We start from the raw sequence: 18,504 nt of genomic DNA, 5'->3' as shown, positions 1-18,504 counted from the left end.
AGTGTACATCCAAAGTAACAGCTTTCAAAACAATTTCAATCATCTTACCTTGTTATAAGAGATGTTCTAGTGCAGCACTGTCTTATGACTTTGACGTGAAGGAGGAAGTAATGAAAATAGTCTATGACAGTGAGCCAAAGCCAGCACAATCACATTCCTGAATGAGGAGGCTTACACATAGGAGGAGCAACACCACCTGAAATTCAGGACCTAGCAGTAATGGAACAATATCCCCCTCCTCCTGTCAGAGTTTTACTGGAGTTAAGATGTCACGGTGGTTTTTAAAACTGGTTACGTTTGTGAGATAAAAGGCAGAATCAACCAAGGACTGTTATGTTTTGTCCACCATATAGATTTGATGTATGATAACTTTACATAACACAAAGATCTTGACCATTAAAAATACATCTTTACAGTTTTATGGTTTGTCAGTCATAGGATATGTTAGCAAGCTTGGCATGCAGTCAGCTGACAAAAAGTGAAAGAATATGTATTACACTACTCATGACACCTAAAAAGGAATGTGTTAACTTCTTTCAGTGTTGAGATTAGGACGATATGCAATTTAAAACTAAACGAGGAGACAAAAACGGCTTAAATGTTCTTAATGTGATGTTTTGGGTGATTTATCTTTTGTTTTTCTTTTTTGTCAAACATTTTTATTAGAGCACGCAGAAGCAGGTACCCAGTCAGGTGTGTTTTGTTGTCGTTGTTTTTACATTATTCGCAGGGGAGCGCTGTTTCGTAATCCTTCTCTCACAGGTTCTCTTTGGACCTACAAGAAACACGCTTTACACCGGTGATAGTTTTACACCTGTGCGATAATTGCGGGTCTTGTGATCATATTTAATGTTTAAGTCAGCAAAAATCACTGTACATTTACACATGCACTGGTTGTCAAAGTTACCGATTTACCCATATGGACAACTTTACCCATTCTCTTTTCAGCTGTAGCCTATAGCGAAACTAAATTGCAGTCCTACCAATGTGATGTCAGATACAAGGCATGATTGTGTATGATGTGTGAACTGCTTTCGAGACCGGACTGGTTAGACTTGAAGTGCTAAAAGAGGCTATCATGCCTTTCATATTTTAAACGACACTCACAGTTTGTCTGTAGACATTATGCCTGATGCCAGACGGACGGTAAGTGCGGACTGTCCTTATTTTACAGCTTTAAGCTTAATTTTTCTACAAAGACAGCTGTCAGCTTATCAGATGAATGTTTATACACTGTTTTGATAAAGAAAATACGTTCATTAATTACTGATTAATTAATGTTTTAATTTCTTTAACAAGTAAAATATTGACGTGTTTTTATATCAGACTTTCCTCTGCCTGGCCTGATTCCACTAATACTGTACTCTTTTAAATCTCTCTCACTGCAGAAAATAGACCTGAAAACGATTATGATACGAGCAATTGCAAGAATGCAACCACTACACTGTGCTGTGAAGTGTCCCGTAATCATTTAAAACACGGTTAATAATTAGACTAACTGAAATATGTTCAGGTTACAGAAAGTGCACGGCCGTTAAACTTCACAGCAAGTCTTGTAACCTACATGTTTTAATTCCCGATTACACTGACAAAATGTAGAGACGTTATTGGCGAACTGAATCAAACTCCAAGAGAAGTTCATTGAGAAGTGAAGAACTGAAGTGAAGAACTGAAAACTCCAGGTGTCAGCACTCTTACATTTAATCCACTCTTTTCTCTGGCGGACTGCAGCACATTTTAAGAGACACTAATGGATTCCTTTCAGCGAGACAGCGATCCATTCTATACAAGTCAATATGACACTCCAAGACCGTTAATGGATGATCACCAAGATTTCCCTGAGAATGTTAATGTTTTTGCAGAGGGGGAAGAGTGGGATCTGTACAGGTCTCTCTCATCTCTGTCCACCTCTCAGCATTTGATTCCTAGTGCTCCTCCCATTAGTATCCTGAGTATCGACGTGCAAGACCATGTTTATGAGGAAATAGGTAGCGTATACCCCGAGCAGCCGTTACCTGCCACGGTCGACCCGGACATGTCAGGCAGAGATCTCTCGAACCCCCCTCCTGTACCCCCGCGGAGACCCTACCACCGAAGCAGCTCTCTCAGGCCGCTCTCATGCGATATATCTATTACCAAGCCGCTTATCCGCTCCAATACAACGTCAAATGATGTGAGTAGTGTTTTACTGTCAGAACAGTTTTAAGAGACGTTCACGTGCATTTTCCGCAGTTTGCGTACAGTAAGTAACGGATCTTCTTATTTCACAGAGCTCTTGGAGCATTAAACTTGTTGAGAAGCCGCAAGGAAGCAATGCAAGAATTGCCTCGCTGTGTTCATCTATAGCAAAGTACGAATTTTTCTTTTTCAAGGCTGGCCTTGGTCTCTTTCTTTAATCACCTATTGTATGGTTTACTTTTCTTCAGAGACAACGACAACTGCAGTAAATTATGAATAATTATATGTCCAGATATCCGCTTGCATTATTATTCTGATTATTTGTGAATTCAAGAATGTAAATCGTATTGTTTTTTAGCTAAGGCTCCGTCGTAGCACAAGGTCATTCACCCTGTATTTATTTTCATAGTTGGATAGTACTAACGTGCTAGTGTAGCGTAGCGAGTTGTAGATGTATTATGATACGCTGTGCTTAAATATCCCTTCTGTCCTTTGTTGCAGACTGATGTCCAAATATCCACACAGCAGAGACGAATGTAACACAGGGATTGTATGGGCTCGCGTGTCCCCTCTGAACCGCTGTATTTTGGAGAAGTCGGAATTGATTTTCAATGTGGCTGTTCCGTGGCATCAGACTCACTTGCCTTACAAAACTCCATGTAAGATCAACGGAGAACAGTGTTATCTCCTTTTTCTATGTGTAGTTTTAGATTTCTGTAGATTTCTGTGTATGGCCATATGAAGAGAATTTTACAAAGTTTTAATTTGTCAAATATGTCTCACAGTTTACGATATAGAACCAATTTAGACCTAGGTTCAGGATTGCACAAGGTGACTGACAACCTTTGATGAGCCAAAAACAACTGTTAGGTTTACCTTTTAATTGCACTATGAAACAATTGTATGGAGTTATATCTAAAGTGTTTATCTCTTTTAAAGAATGCCAGAAACAAAGAGTTCAGAAGAAATTTTGTTCACTATATATTGAGAGATTTAGCTTTATAGGAACCATTAGTCCTAAACACTACTGTATGTGCTTTGAGTCTACTAGTGTTAAATCTGAAGTATTCCCTATGAATTGATACCATGGCTGTCACTGTGTCTCTGTTCTTTGTCTCCACAGTAACAAGGACAGCTCAAAGCCTGATAGAGGACGTTTTTACCCTGCTGGACCAGGCTCCCAACAACAGCGGACAGTTCTTTCTAAAGCTATGTGACTCAGAGGAGTATCTCAAAAAGTAAGAGTTCAGTCAAGACTTACCTAAACTGGAATGTCTGAAATTACTCTTACTATTCTTAATCTATCTAAAATTGCTAATCTAGGACTGCATGTGCTTGATGCATCCTCATGTTGACTGTTTGTCCTTGTGTCTAACTCTGCAGTGTTTCTTTTTTCTTTCTTTTTTTTTTTTTCATCTTTCCAGTGAGGAGATGTTAGGATATTATGAGAGAATCCAGGTGTATCAGAAGTACAATCAGGAAGTCCCAGTGCGAATTGTTCACAGGAACTCAGTGGAGGATCTGCTGGCAAGAGATGTAAGTTTCTGAGTGTACTTGATAGATATAGGCGGTCATGTTCTGTCACGAAGGGACTGTCAAACATTGACTAGGGTTGGACATACATTACATCTTCAGTTCAAAGACATACCTTTGGCATGCTCTTCTCCCCTGCTGAAATACAGACATATTAGCACGAGAGCTGAAGTTGTCTGCCCCCCAACCCCCCACCTCCGTAAGATTAACCAAGACTACTGTTGTTGTAAAAACCTCCACCTTTCCCTGAGACTTTGTTCTGTTTACCAAGCATAATTTGCTCGTCAGTGTTTACCCTCAATAAGGAAGAGAGAGGCAGGCGACAATGATTTGGAAATGCTGACAGATGAAAGGCGGGCTGATTCATTTGCACAAACCGTGCTCACATTATGTCTGTTGACTTTTTGTTACAGAAAGAATGTGAATAATTTTGCATGACCTTGAATGAGTGGTTTAATTTTGTTTTTTAGGATGATGATGATCAACACCCTTTTCATTTCAAACAGCTCCTTGGTGGTTCTTGTGTATTCAACACAGCTAGGTAAAATAGTCTCTGTTTATGGAATAGACATATCTCATATTTTTGTCTTATATAATGATATGCTAAAGGTCTTTGACCAGAGGGAATACCTCAGGGAGGATATTGGTTAAATTAAGAGGTTCCTTAAAGAAAAAAAAATCCTTCAAAAATCTATTACTTTTAGTTTGCATTTCAAGATTGCATTAGAAGAATGTGCTTCAAATATTTTCCAGATCGTAAATCATAACAGAAATCTCACAATGTGATATTTCAGGTTGAGTCTACAGGAGAGACTAAACAGTTACAGTAAAGAGGTGAACAAGCTGTTGAAAACTCAGGTTTGTGTTGAGGTTCCCTTTCATTCTGTCTCTTTTTTTCACTCAAACTGGGAGAGTTTTGTCAGAGAAAGGACTAGTGCTGTGCTTATCTAGAGATGATGAATATGTAATGAAAGTAAGTGTGTAATTTTGGAAAGTTTACCCATGAAAAGTCCCGCAGGTGTGGCCTCAGGTTATCTGAGTCACCTCTGTTATATATGGTGAATGAGACTTTCTAGAAGCTTCTTATTATTCCTTTATTTAGTGCAACTTAGATTTTTTACGTGTTTGTTTTTAAGTAATGCACAAATAGAATTAAAGTGTTTTTGCTCTTAAGCAGTTTTATGTGAAGCTTTATTTTTTAATAGAAATAAATTGTACGCTTAAGGATTTTGGAGCTCTTTGTTACTAGGTAACCTATGTCTGAAAACTGATTGTTCAACTTTTCTGATGTCTAGTATTATTATGGGGTCAGATGATTTAGTTGACTATGGCTGGAATAAATTATGACTTGCATATTTCAGTGTGCGAACAATGTGAACCAAATTGTGGGAGAGGTGCAGACAATCAGTGATCTGCTGTGTGGCATCTCATCCATACAACTGGAGGAGGCTATAGGTGGACTTCGCAGAATCAACCCAATGATGCTGGTACTGTCTTATCTTCTGAATGCTTGACACTGCGGACAAAATGAAAGTTCTCAGCCAGTGCAGAAGAGTAGGCTATACCATTCGCCATTTAAAGAAACAAAAATTATTTTACTTGTCTGGTAAAATTCACTGCATTACTGATAATTTAATGCTCACGTACGTGCGTGCACACACACACGCGCACACACACACGCACACACTGTTTTCTCTGTGACAGTAGCAAAAAACAAAACTTGCTAGCCTTGAATGACAACTGAAATAAAATCAATTACAACACAAGCAATATTGTTTCACTTTGATAAGTATTGGTTTATTTCAAATTTTTATTGTTCATGACCCTATAAAAAGGAAACTGTATTCATTATTATTATTATTATTATTATTATTATTATTATTATTATTATTATCATCTTTGTTGTTGTTGTGAGTGATTCATTTTTAGTGACATTAATTTGCTGTTTTTTTCTGTTGTGTCTGTAGTGCCCAGCAGAAATGTATGACTGTCAGACAGGTATGTGTCTCTGAACACCACAGCTGAAGCAGTGTCAAATCTGCCCTCTGGGTATTACTGAACAGTCAGGTACACTTGCTGCTCTATCAGGACTACAGAGTATAATAGCCATGTTTGAGTGTTCAGTCAGGATTATGGAGTATGTCGAGCCTGTCTAAGTGTTCGATCAGGATTATGAAGCATAATAAGCCAGTTTGAGTGTTCAGTCAGGATTATGTAGTATATTATGCCTGTTTGGGTTTGACTTTTTGAGTATACAGACAAGAGAATTTACAGACAACGCTCGTATCTCACACTGAACAGTTAAGTGAGCCATAGACATTGTGCATTGTTCCTATGAAAGTTAGAAAATTGATCGATACATGCTGGTAATGAAGTCTATATGACCGCATTGTCATGTGAGAAATAACATCATTGGATGTACATGAATTAACGTGGACCCGTACACACGTCTGCATGTTGATTGTATAATGAGGTAATATAAGCAAAACTCCTATACATTCTAATATTCCAAGTGTAAAGCCATTGGCTTTGAAAGCGGTTTAAATTATTAAACGTCATATTACGTGGACACCCAGTCTTCACATCCATAGCTCAAACCAGTGTGTGTCTGAACATCCCCAGCTCTGTCCTTCAGCCCATCAGACAAAACTGTTGATGTTGGAATCATGGCATCTAGCATAAAAGAATGTGATGTTATTCTGTGTTTCAGCTTTGGTCGTCCTCCACCACACTCTGGGCAAGCTCTTGCACGTCTTCTTTGACAATTTCTACTCTGATTTTGGTGTTCAGGAGGTCCACCAAAGCCCTCCCGTCGCAGACGTCGACCAGAACAAAAACACCCTGCGGCTAAACCTGGCAGCGCTTTACAAACTGCAGCCCAGCTGGTTAAACAGGTACAAAGTGAACTTTACACGTCAATGCGCCATCATTACCAGCAAAGTGAAAACAATAAGATATGGAAAAAAAACACACACACCCCCCCCTCCACACACACACACACACACACAGGGTAGTCACAGTAAACTTACCACGCGTCTCTAACCCTGTATGGAGATACACATGAAACTATTTTTTCTCTCCCTTCTGTTTTTCTGTTACTGAAATGTTACAAAGGACATGATGAGTCAGGACAACACCAAGGACTCTTTACTTAAAATCTCTCGGGGACTTTGTCATATTGTAATGCTTTCAGTTTCCATTTATGGTTTGCAGAGCAGACCAATAAAAGAAACAGACTACATTTCTGAGATAAGACCAGTCACATGTGGGTTTTCATCTGAAAGTCCTCACAAAGCAATAACACTTGTCAATCAGTAGTATGATTCACTAATAGGAGTAGGGGCAGTAGAATGTAGTGTCATTTCATAATGTGTTTCCATTACACTGTCTCTAGGTCTATATATTTGTGCAGTATAATATGGATTAAAGTTTTGGTCTGTCTCCCATCTGTGTGTTTTGCAGTTTTGATCACTTCTCCATTTCTTGCTCGTTGAAGTACCTTGGGAAGAATCTGACTGACACTGTGCTCTCTGAGAACATCAGCACAGCCTTATCATTTGGCAACAAACTCCAGTGCAACAGATTGTGAGCATATCTCTGTCTCTGCTTCTGTTTTGCTATGTAAACGTCAGTGATGTGTAGGGTGAAGGGGTGGGGGTTTCATTTAATGCAGTGTTTCTTTTGGGACATTTGGAGATTCTTCTTATGTGTGTGTGTGTGCACGCGCGCGTGTGTGTGTATGTGTCTGTCTCTGTGTGTGTGTGTGTGTGTGTGCGTGTGTCTGTGTGTGTGTGTGTTTTCAGAGTGGTGTTTCCAGTGGAGATTAGAAAGCTGCCATATGAATCCATGCTTCAGTTTCGTCTCCTGGGCTGTAAACAGGGGAAGAGCCCAGAGTTGTTGGGCTGGGCAGTTCTTCCAGTATTCAGTAACAAGTAGGTCTTGTGTACCACCCTTCACTTTCCTTCTCCAGGTCCCCCCCAGCTCATTCCATACACACAAAAGAAGATAGGAAACACCTTTGGCAATCAGTGTCGTTACATTAAGTGTAGAGTAACTGAATTGTGTGGTGTTACTTTAATGGTGTAGCTTGCACTTAAGGAATATTTTTTTTTTATTTATTTTTTGTGTGTTAGCTCTGTGCATGCATAATCTCACATGTTACCAACCCTGGTTTTATTTTCACATGTGTCAATGAAATAGTTTCTCAGTAATGATTTACTTGTATGTTCGCATGTCTAGGTATGTGTGCTGAAACAGTTTTTTCAGTGTGTGTGTGTGTGAGAGGTGAGAGAGAGAAAGACAGAAAGAGAAGGAGAAAATGTTTTAAATACCTCCTGCATATTGTGGTACAACACTATTTATTAAATGTCTGCATTGTTCTTTCAGTGACTTAGCAGATCTCTTTGCATTTCTTTCTGTGACGTCACGCTGCAATGCAGCTCGGTTAGATATTTGATCAGTATGTTCCAGTTTAAGCTGACAGATGTTTCTGACAGTTGACAGATGAAGCTTAAAGGAGTTGGTAACAGTAGGTTTTTTGTTTTGTTTTTTGTTTTTTTAGGACACTGGTTAGTGGTACAGTTCTTCTTAGTATGTCAATGCTGGTGGAATTGACTGACCCTCCCTCTCCAGCACTGTCTGACAGTCACAGACAAGCAACAGGGGTCATCTTACAGGTGAGCTGTGTTCACCAGTCCTCTCCCTGCTGGTGAGAGTCATGAATACTGACATACAATCCAAGTGAAATGTACCCCACACACGGTGGTCCCATGTAAAAGAGTTAAAGACAGGGCAGGAGTCTTGGTATGAATTCACTTTACTGTGCGCCTTCCCTTTCTTCGCTTCTCTTTAAATGATTAAACATTTGAAAATACGTTTTTATTCCTCCTGATTTTTTGTTTTACCCCAGTTCTTTTTGCACCCCCATTCAGCCGTGTCAGCATCAGAAACTCCCCAGTGGTATTTGGTGGGATCATTCTTAAATTTACCTAACAGTTAAAATGGTCTGTTTTCAACTCTACCACCACTACTTAATGTATGTCCAATCATAAGGCTCTAGATCAAATTCCTCAATCCATTTCCTAATCCAGGATGCTCTCTATCCATCACTTTTACTTAAGCCTAGCTTTGGCCCAGCTGATTCAGCTCATCAACTCTTCACCAAACCTATAATTAAGGCAATGGTAACCTACTGTTTAATCTAAAAATACTTAGAGTTGCACATTTAGGTTCAAGGCCCTAGGAAACACAGTTTCAAATGTACATTTAGCTCCTCAGCTCACAGCCAGATAATGTACTCGTTCTTAAAATCATTTAGCAAAAAGCATATTTTACAACTGTCACTCTTCTACTGCTTTCGTCTTTACCCAAAAGCTAAACCCCATCTTTCCATTTTAAAGGCATTTTCCTTTCTTTCGTTCATAGCTTGAATTTCCCGAAGAAAAACAGTGGAAGTATGAGAGGCCAGTAGCTTTTCCAGGATCCATCCTGTTTACGAAAGCTTGTGAGGAACTGAACGCGCGGATTGTCGAAGTTTCCCAGAAGCACTGCTTAGCGCTGTATGTCACTCTGCCAGGAGCCACTTCAGCCCTGTCCTAATGCTCTCACTCTGCTCCCTGTTCTTGTCCCATCTTTCCATGTACCAGCAGAACACAATTTGTCTAAGACTGATCCATGCTTCACCTGAATCCTATTTGTCACCTTTATTATGGTGCTTTTAGTCCATACCATAATGATTTGTGGCCAGGTAGATAAGGACATAAGGAAATGGAGCAATGACACATAACTGATTATTTAAGTGCATATCTGACCCATGTTTGAGTGAATAGTACAGATGTCAGGCCTGTAGAAAATGTTACAAACACATTCTGGAGTCTGTTCTTCAGTCTGGTCTCTTCCTTGCAGTCTGACACCGAATGAGAGATCACTGCTGTGGGACAAGAGGTACCACTGCAATGAGCGGAACTCTAAACTTCACCTGGTACTGGGATGCGCCCCCTGGTGGCGGCCTGAAAACCTAACAGAGATTTACACCATTCTGGATCACTGGCGGTTACAGAGCACTGCAGAGGCCCTTTTCTTACTCAGTGACAAGTATGCCATTAAAACATAATACGTGAATATAGTAATTATTCATATGAACAGATTCTAGCTGTCCTCAGTTCTTTAACATTTCTGTACTCGTGTCAGTTTTCAGGATCAGACGGTGCGGCAGGTGGCTGTGCGGTACCTTGAGCAGGTCTCAGACAGTGAACTGGAGGATTACCTGCCACAGCTGGTTCAGGTCCAGAACCTTTGCTGCCCTCCAATAACATTAAATTCTGTCCTTACCTAGCTAGTGACCCTTGCTTTTCCAAACGGCATACCTCAATGCAACTTCACATAGATACTGGAATTAGTGGTGGGTTTTGGCTTTTTTTGACACGGTGAAAGTCCTCTGGACTGTGCATAAATGAATATGGCTTTCTGTGTTTTAGGCTGTGAAGATGGAGTGGGAGCTGGACGGACCCCTGGTCATGTTCCTGTTGGGGCGGTCACTGTGTAGCATTCGGATTGCACAACAACTCTACTGGTGAGAGGGCGCATTAATTAATGTTCAGGGCTCGCACAAAATTATCCCTCTGTATATTTACATGTTTATAATTTATTCAGCTTTGAAAAAGAGAACAAGAAGGGACTGAAAAATGAAAGATCTCTTTATTGTGGGATTATGAATTCTGCACATACTGTGTAATGGATGCTGCATGTAAGGGACGGAGAATGGCACAGAGATACGATTGGATGAAGCAGAGACTTTATAAAACATACTAATCCTCAGGTGCCTCTCTAAAAACTGCCAAACAGTTTTTCACACTGGGTCTTTTAAAAGGCATGTGTGTAATGTCACCATTGAATACAATAACAAAAGACTTAGCTCACTCTGCGAGTTGGCAGCTCTGAGGTGATTGGCCTTGTGCTTGTTCCTGCGCAGGCTGCTGGTGGACGCTCAGGAGGATGCTCACTATAAGAGCTGGTATGTTAAGATCCAGGCTGCGCTGAAGCACTGCTGTGGCCAGCTGCTGAGGCTGGAGCTGGAGGTAGAGGGTCGTCTAGTTACGCTCCTCACACAGCTGGCTGAGAGAATCCGCACTGCCGATAAAGGCAAGAGGAAGGTTAGCGTTTTTTACTGAGTTATACTTCATCTCACCTATAGCTACTGTTAAAGCTCAGCAGACGTGTTCGATGTCGTATGCCCTGATATTTACGTCCTTTGTTTCAGCCGGTATATTCTTGTATCCGAAAATGTGTCTACAGATGTATGTTGTGCTTTTTCCCTGCAGGATGTGTTAAAAAAAGAAAAGTGGAAGATCTGCGAGTTTTTTAAGGACGTTGCTTTATGTCGGTTACCACTGGACCCAGCCATCGTGGTGAAGGGGGTGGATATTGATGTAAGATTGATGTGTTTGGCTTCAGACAGAGATTGCTGCCTCAAATGTTTCCGTTGTCTTTTTTTTTTTCGTTGTCTACGTTGTCTCGTAATACCATGTCTTCCACAGGGCTGTATGTTTTTTAACTCGAACACTGCTCCTCTATGCGTACCCTTCATCATTGCTGATCCAATGGGCAAAAACGTCAGAGTCATTTGCAAGGTCGGGTGTTCTGAAATACTTTACTATACTTTATTAATTTTTCGTTGATGATATTTGACTTAATTCACAGCATCAGTTCATAGAGTTGCTCTATGTGTAGGGTGCTCATTACATGACTCTGTGTACAGGGACTTTAGAATAGATCATAATGCAGAGACCAGATCTTCGAGCATCAAGACGTAACACATTATCACCTGTCGATGATGACTGAATCTGTTTGGTGCCTCTGTCATAGATTGAAGACACTGACATATGGAGATGTTTATTTACAGCAGAAATTATTATCCTGCAGGCTTTTGATGGCTTTCTATTGTGTTGATTACTTTTGATGGCTTTCTATTGTGAAGTTACAATATCTGACAGTTCTGTATACTGAGAACTCAGAGATATTGAGGACCTAGTTGTTTTTTGTTTTGTCCTCTCCACAGACAGGTGATAACCTACACCAGGACATGTTGGTGCTGCAGATCGTGCGTGCGATGGACCGCGTGTGGCTGCAGGAGGGGCTGGACATGCGCATGGTCACCTACAAGTGTCTCTCCACTGGGCGTGACCAGGGTCAGTCACCCAACATAAACATTTGTCTCACGCTAGTGCATCTCCAGCAGAGTCAACATATAGAGGCTTTTGTTGTCAACGTTGTTTTTGTACATACAAAAGTTGCCATTGTTACGTTAACTGTAAGAGTGGTTTTATATGTGCCACTATAGTGAAACATTCAACACTCGGTGAACTCTCAACAAAGTGAATGCAATAGTCAAGGCATCCTCTCTCAAGTAACCAAGTAACCATATCACTGTCGTTGTTACTGGATGTAAAAAAAAAAAATGGTCGTGGCAGGGAAATTTTAGGACAAACTAATGTACTTATGGCTGTGTGTGTGTGTGTGTGTGTCTCAGGGCTGGTTGAGGTTGTGCCAGATGCAGTGACCCTTGGTAAGATCCAGCAGGAGTGGGGACTGGGAGGTGCACTTCGGGAGGACACCCTGGAGAAATGGTTCCACATGAGAAACAAGACCAAAAACGACTATGAAGAGGTACCAGATCGACTCCCGTCGTTTCTCATCACCCCGTTAACAGTCAGACGTTCTGTTCAATGCTTTATGTAACACCAAAAACAAAGAATAGAAGACATGAAAGTGACAATAATTTCTGAAAGATGACAAAGAGAAGGGCACTACTGCTCTGTCCTTAATGTGGTAAATCTTTGGAACAGGCTGTGATGAACTTTCTTCATTCGTGTGCTGGTTGGTGTGTGGCCACTTTTGTCCTGGGGATCTGTGACCGTCACAATGACAACATCATGCTGAAACACAGTGGTCACATGTTTCACATCGACTTCGGCAAGATCATGGGCAACGCACAGAAGTTCGCCAGCATAAAGAGGCAAGATACCAGCCCAATTAGGGAATTAGTGCAAATTATTGAATTGAGAAATTATATAAATTAACTGTACCATCCCATTATATTTCCTCCTCCGTCTTCTCCTAATGATAGAGACCGAACACCATTTGTGTTCACGCCGGAGATGCAGAATTTCATTACTGGTGGGGGAGAGAATCCACAGCGGCTCCACCGGTTTGTGGAGTTATGCTGCGAAGCTTATAATACCCTTCGCAAACATACCACGCTGGTGCTCAGCCTGCTACAGCTGGTAAGTGGAATCACATCACATGACCGAACATTAGCCTATCAAACTGTTAGCCTAATGGTTAGCCAGGTAGCCACTTTTTTTAGCAAATGAGTTAGCACAACATTTTAGCTTGGCACTATGGATATATGTATTGGATATATGTATTATTTTGACAAGCATGTAGAGCATGTTTCAAGCATGTAGAGGTTCCTGAAAACGAAACAGAAAGATACACATGCATTTGAAGTAGACACATGCATTTGAAGTAGTTAAAATCAAAATACACTGAATTCATGATTTCCATCATGATCTCCAAGGTGATATTCAAAATCGAATATGCTCAAAATGTCTTTTGTTATAGTGCTGGACAGTAAAGTCATCACCTTTTTGTCCAAGCTTAACATATCATAGAACCTTCTAATAACTCACATTTAGCTCTGTTCATTAATCACTGTTTTTGTCTGCTTGTTTAAAAAAAAAAATAACGCTGTTCTTGTTGAAACAAAACGGTTAAGGTTGAGTTATTAATCTTTTGTAAAATAGAAAACAAACTGAGTCCCTGCTAAAATAAAAAGGCAAACAACACTAAATTGTGTGTGCGTGTGTGTGTGTGCGTGTGTGTGTGTGTGTGTGTGTGCGTGCGCATGTGTGTGCGTGTGTTTGTAGATGCTGGGGGCTGGCATGCCTCAAATGAAGGATGTCCAGGACTTGCAATACGTGCACAACAACCTTAGACCTCATGACTCTGAACTTGAAGCTACCTCATATTTCACCAAGTAGGTTTTCTCTGTCCTTTCACTTCTTTCTTTCTCTTTCAGAACCACTTACTGTAAAACCCAGAGGACTGTCTAGGAAGATACTTAGAGTTTACAACTCAAAGTGACTTGATTTTCCAGCCTGGTTGCCTTTTAGATAACCTTACGTGGACTAAATATGATACCTAACAACATAGACTTCATGAACCTAAGTTACTCCAGGCAATGTTTATATAAAATTCCCCAAATCACATTTGACAAATTTTATCAAATGTTAACAAATATTAACTGCTTTGAATGCATCAATTGCACCAGGAAAATCAAGGAGAGCATGGACAGTCTTCCTGTCAAAATCAACTTCTTCATCCACACAATGGTCCAGCTCCCGCCAGGCAAGCGCCCTCCATCATCCGCCCCGGCCCTGATGGCCACCTCCAACGACAACATCCAGGAAGTGGTCATTCAGAAATACACTGTAAATGGAAAGGAAGTGGTGAGTATTTTGACCACCAGAGGGAATTGATACACCATTTTATTTGTGTTACTTAATAAAACTGTTATAGTTTGAGAGGTTTCATGAGATGTAGTAATTGGTTGGTTGAATTGGTCATGAATTTACAGCCAGAACAGAAATATTTGAAGAACATTTCAAAACTGCCTTATATAAATAGCAACATATAAATATGTTTTACACTTACCACCAATATTTTATGAAACATTCCTCATTTACATCAAATTTTAACTTTCTACATCTGTTTGGGAGAAATCTCCCATAACTGTGAAATAGCACAAAATGTCCTGGAAGCTTCAAGAAAGCAATATTTTTTTTCTCCAAAGCTGTCCCAGTGTTTAGGGAACTTTTCTTTTTTAATTGTATGTTGTGAGCCAGAGAGACTTAATTACCGTTGTTATTTAAAGCCCGGTCCAAAGCTGAAAGGATGACGTGTACTGTAAACCCCTCTGCTCCACTTAGATCTAGAAATCATCAACTTCAGACCAGCTACCATCTTTAAATAGCCAGATTCCTAAATAATTCACTCAGCTTCCTGCATTTGTAACAATATGATGCTTCCTATCTTAAAAGGAGATGCTGAAAAAATCAAAGAAAATGTTGAACCCCTGGTTAGATAGGAAGGCTGTAAGCATTAGCTAGCACTTTGATCAGAACAAGTCTCCCACTGTCAGCAAACACAAACCATCTGTTGTGTGAGAATGGTTTCACATCTGCCTTAACACACAGATGTGCTAATTGAATGATGATCTTACCAGCAGGGAATGACAACAGTTGCATTGTCCTGTTTAATCTCAAGGACACAATGTGAAACAAGAGTCCAAGCGCACATTTGCATTTGTATGTTAATGGGACAAGATCAATTTGAGAGGATTTCTTAGTCATTTTTTTATTATTGGTTTCAGAAATATGAACTCAAAATCACTATTGAGGATGGGTACTTGTTCAGTGAAAAAACATTTGACCAGTTTGAGATGATCCATAGAGAACTTCAGAAGCACTTCATAGAGTCAACACTCCCAAGGTGAGTTTACCAGAGAGCAGCACATATCCCTTAAGATGAAAAAAATAAAGGATTATGCAAGTTTTTTTCCTCTGTTATCTCCCAGTTTGATGTGATAAAATTATTCTTCCTTGTGAGACTGATTGTGTTTATGACTTTTTTCAGCTTCCCTATCACTTGGTTTAAGATGTCTTTCACTCCGGCCAGGAGAATGGCTGTTCTAAATAAATACCTGAAAGAACTGTTTGAAGGACCTTGTAAAGGGGTATGGCGTACGTCACTATGAATAACATCTTCTGCTCTGTATTTAATCTTTCTGTGTGTGTTTGGACTGTGTAAATTCTGTATTATATGTTTTTGCATTGTGTGACGTCCTGCAGAACGAATTTGTATGCAGCTTGTTCCTCGATGGGCCGGCCGCTCCTGGGAAAGGTACGTAACTGTGGTCTATGAGGGACTATTGTTTTGGGTTCCACCAAAGTCAAACTGCCATGTTTAGTGTTATTTGAAAAATTTTAAAAGTCTGTTATAAGCACAAATATGTGTTTAATGTAATTTAGTGACTGTGCTGCCTGTAAATTGCCATTCAGTGTTACTTCTGATGTTGGTCAATCTTTTTGTAGAATCTGTCCCAAAGACCAAACCTCAGATCCAGCTCTACATATCCTACAAAGACTTCAAGTTATCTGTGATGGTTAAGCATCTGAGTAACATTGTGAGTAACTCAACTTAACTAAGTAACTCAGTAACTATTTTTAGCTTCCCTCCCATTCAGAGGAGCTTTCAAAATCTGTAGGGACCTCTAGGCGCAATCTTACGACATTTTTAGAAGATGTTCTCAGAGAATTTAAGTGATGTATTATTGACATTGAAATGAAAGACCAGCTGAATTTTGTTTGACGGAATGTAATTTTATATAGCTCCTACTTGTCTTTTTGACAATTAGTATTTAACCCCCGTACATCAGTGACTCAAATTCCTCAGTGCAGCCTAAGAACAGTTGTTCAAGAACAGCATGTTCTTGAAGACCAGATAACTGTTTCCCTTATCACCTGCCCTAAGAGACATTTAACACATGTGTAACTTGCAATATCTGTTTATCACCCTGCGAGTATCCTGACATCTCCATCCTAACAGCTTTTGCATTATCTTCATTAGAGGTTACCCAATGGTTCTTGCCCTGATGCTTATGTTGTGATCCGGCTTGTTCCTGAAAACGGGCGGAATTCCAAAAGGAAGACCAAGGTGGTCCGCAACAACGACAACCCAACGTTCAATGAGCTGGTATGAACAGGGGGATATATACCGTTCCAGTAAACTCACTGATGAGGGCTCCAGTTATTGTTTTAAATACTCACAATGATTTCATATGGACAGAGGGATGGGTTGGATAGTTCCTGACCAGACAGTAACAGTGAGATATAATCAGCATCTTTCTTTATTCAGTAACTACATAACTACATACAGCTATATGACGTTATACAGACCTTAATGTGACTCACAAAATCAATGTATTTGCCTGCAGCTGAATAACAGCTTTTTACAGCAGTTGCTTTATTGACATGGCATATTCTTAATGACTGTGAATCAGGTTTTGACTAACACAGAGACACATTGTTCTCCTCTGCTGTGTGGCTCATGTCTATGTGTTATGGACTATGACCTCCAGTTGTTGTCTCATTGTCAGTTGCTGATAAATGCCATATATATAGACCTGTAAACTGAACTTACCCACTGGACATGATTGTGAGGAGTGTTTGCTCTCCAGTTCCAGTACTTTCTTGTGATAGAGTGTTGTATAACCATCATATAAAGGTAAAGAGCAATGGCAATGGCAGGTGAGGAGTGATCAATTCTGGTCAAAGGGCTGCGGTCTCTGCCAATCAGATGTAAAGACATGTGACATGTGACTCAGCATGTTCACCACTCTTGTTGTATATTTTATAGGATTTATATTTTTATACAGATTTGTTTTGTTTTCAGATGTTTTTTTTAATGTTTAATCAGGCTCATACTGTCAAGCTGTAACCTTTATCTGTGAGGTCTGACAGTTAATAGTTTTCTTTTCTCTCAACCCTGCAGATTGAGTACAGCGATGTTTTTAACATTAACAGTCATGTTCTGGAGGTGACTGTTAAGAGCAAGAAGGCTTTTGTTGCTGCCACAAATGTGGTTCTGGGAGACAAGGTACTGAACCAGGAGCAGTGGTTCCCATTAGGCTACAGTGAAGTCTGAAATGGAGATGACTGCTGTTCATCTTTCCACCAGAAGATGGCACCAATCACACAACATTCCACTGTGGAAATGTCAAGTAGCGGGGGAAAAAAAAAAAGCTGAGCTTGTGCAATATGACAGACTGGACTAAGGTACATGAAATATAGAGGATTAGATTGTTACGATAATGTTTACATTTCTTTATTTGTTTTGTATAGGGTCTCTCCATTTTTACTGTACATTTTTATTGTAATGTAATTATCTATATTTATAGATATCAATACATACCTATTGGAGCATTATCCCAAATGTTTGGATTAATTACTTACAAAGGTTTGAAAAAGGGCAATACCTTGTAATTGCTCTACAAGCAAAAGAAAAACTTTGGTATTTTAGACCAGCTTTTAGTCCACTGAGTGAAATGAAATGATCGTGTGTGGTCAGCCATTGAATTGCTCGATATAATGCGCTAATCCAATTGCTCTCAATGCAGTTGCAAAAATGGATACAAATCAGGGACCAATGAGGGAAGAAGAGAGCTAAACACCTTCAGTTGCAATTGGGTTTTTTTTGGGGGGGGGGTTTGACAGTTGATGCTCCTGTCCCTGTCTTCATACCCTTACAGATAGAGTCGGGGTTGCTCACCCAAAGGGTTGTGGATAGAAAGCAGGTCCTTTGTATCCTCCATTATCCCACTGTGGCTGCTTCTCTTCTCCCTTGTTCGCCTGTAACATCCATTACTGCGATGACAAGTGGAAGAAAGTCTCCTTGTACTCTAATGCAGTTTGCCCAGCTAGCTGACTGAGCAGTGAAAATGCTCTTTGAGCTGATAAAAAAAAGAACTCAGCTATATTTCTGAAATATGTATGTACATACAGTACGTTAGGAAGCTATTTTGGAATATAAGGTATATATAGATATTATATGTATATTAGATTATATTGGGGGATAAAAAAAAAGGTTTATCTATTATGTCCATGATATATTCCTTCTATTTTCTTCTTAGTGGGTGTTTTTGGGCTGTTTATTATTTTGTTTGATTTCATTCTG

General features: G+C 39.9%; 1 protein-coding gene across 1 annotated transcript; it reads left to right on the top strand.

Annotated features, from left to right (window-relative positions):
- The first annotated feature begins 1,125 nt into the window (after positions 1 to 1,125).
- Positions 1,126 to 17,643, top strand: pik3c2g (phosphatidylinositol-4-phosphate 3-kinase catalytic subunit type 2 gamma). The gene is made up of 33 exons (XM_030785575.1): positions 1,126 to 1,146; positions 1,916 to 2,173; positions 2,271 to 2,350; positions 2,680 to 2,837; positions 3,302 to 3,416; positions 3,603 to 3,714; positions 4,182 to 4,252; positions 4,506 to 4,569; positions 5,073 to 5,198; positions 5,679 to 5,709; positions 6,422 to 6,605; positions 7,174 to 7,296; positions 7,515 to 7,643; positions 8,273 to 8,387; positions 9,136 to 9,269; positions 9,616 to 9,804; positions 9,901 to 9,994; positions 10,188 to 10,282; positions 10,682 to 10,862; positions 11,031 to 11,138; positions 11,247 to 11,339; positions 11,768 to 11,897; positions 12,239 to 12,375; positions 12,555 to 12,724; positions 12,836 to 12,992; positions 13,638 to 13,747; positions 14,042 to 14,219; positions 15,143 to 15,261; positions 15,406 to 15,505; positions 15,621 to 15,672; positions 15,864 to 15,955; positions 16,399 to 16,524; positions 17,323 to 17,643. The coding sequence occupies exons 1-33, from the start codon at positions 1,126 to 1,128 to the stop codon at positions 17,473 to 17,475; spliced, it is 4,005 nt and encodes a 1,334-aa protein (XP_030641435.1). The 3' UTR covers positions 17,476 to 17,643.
- Positions 17,644 to 18,504: the final 861 nt, after the last annotated feature.

The sequence above is a fragment of the Chanos chanos genome, chromosome 1 (assembly GCF_902362185.1).
Source record: "Chanos chanos chromosome 1, fChaCha1.1, whole genome shotgun sequence".
NCBI classification, from domain to species: Eukaryota; Metazoa; Chordata; class Actinopteri; order Gonorynchiformes; family Chanidae; genus Chanos; species Chanos chanos.
Note: the sequence above shows the minus strand (reverse complement) of the source record. Positions and strands in the feature narration are given on the sequence as shown.

What these genes read in the sequence shown, in the direction of transcription:
- pik3c2g (XM_030785575.1), top strand. Translation starts at nt 1,126, where the DNA reads ATGCCTGATGCCAGACGGACG. An exon ending in CTTCCAGTATTCAGTAACAA is followed by an intron (nt 7,644 to 8,272) that starts GTAGGTCTTGTG and finishes TTGTTTTTTTAG; the next exon opens with GACACTGGTTAGTGGTACAG. An exon ending in CCAAAAACGACTATGAAGAG is followed by an intron (nt 12,376 to 12,554) that starts GTACCAGATCGA and finishes TCTTTGGAACAG; the next exon opens with GCTGTGATGAACTTTCTTCA.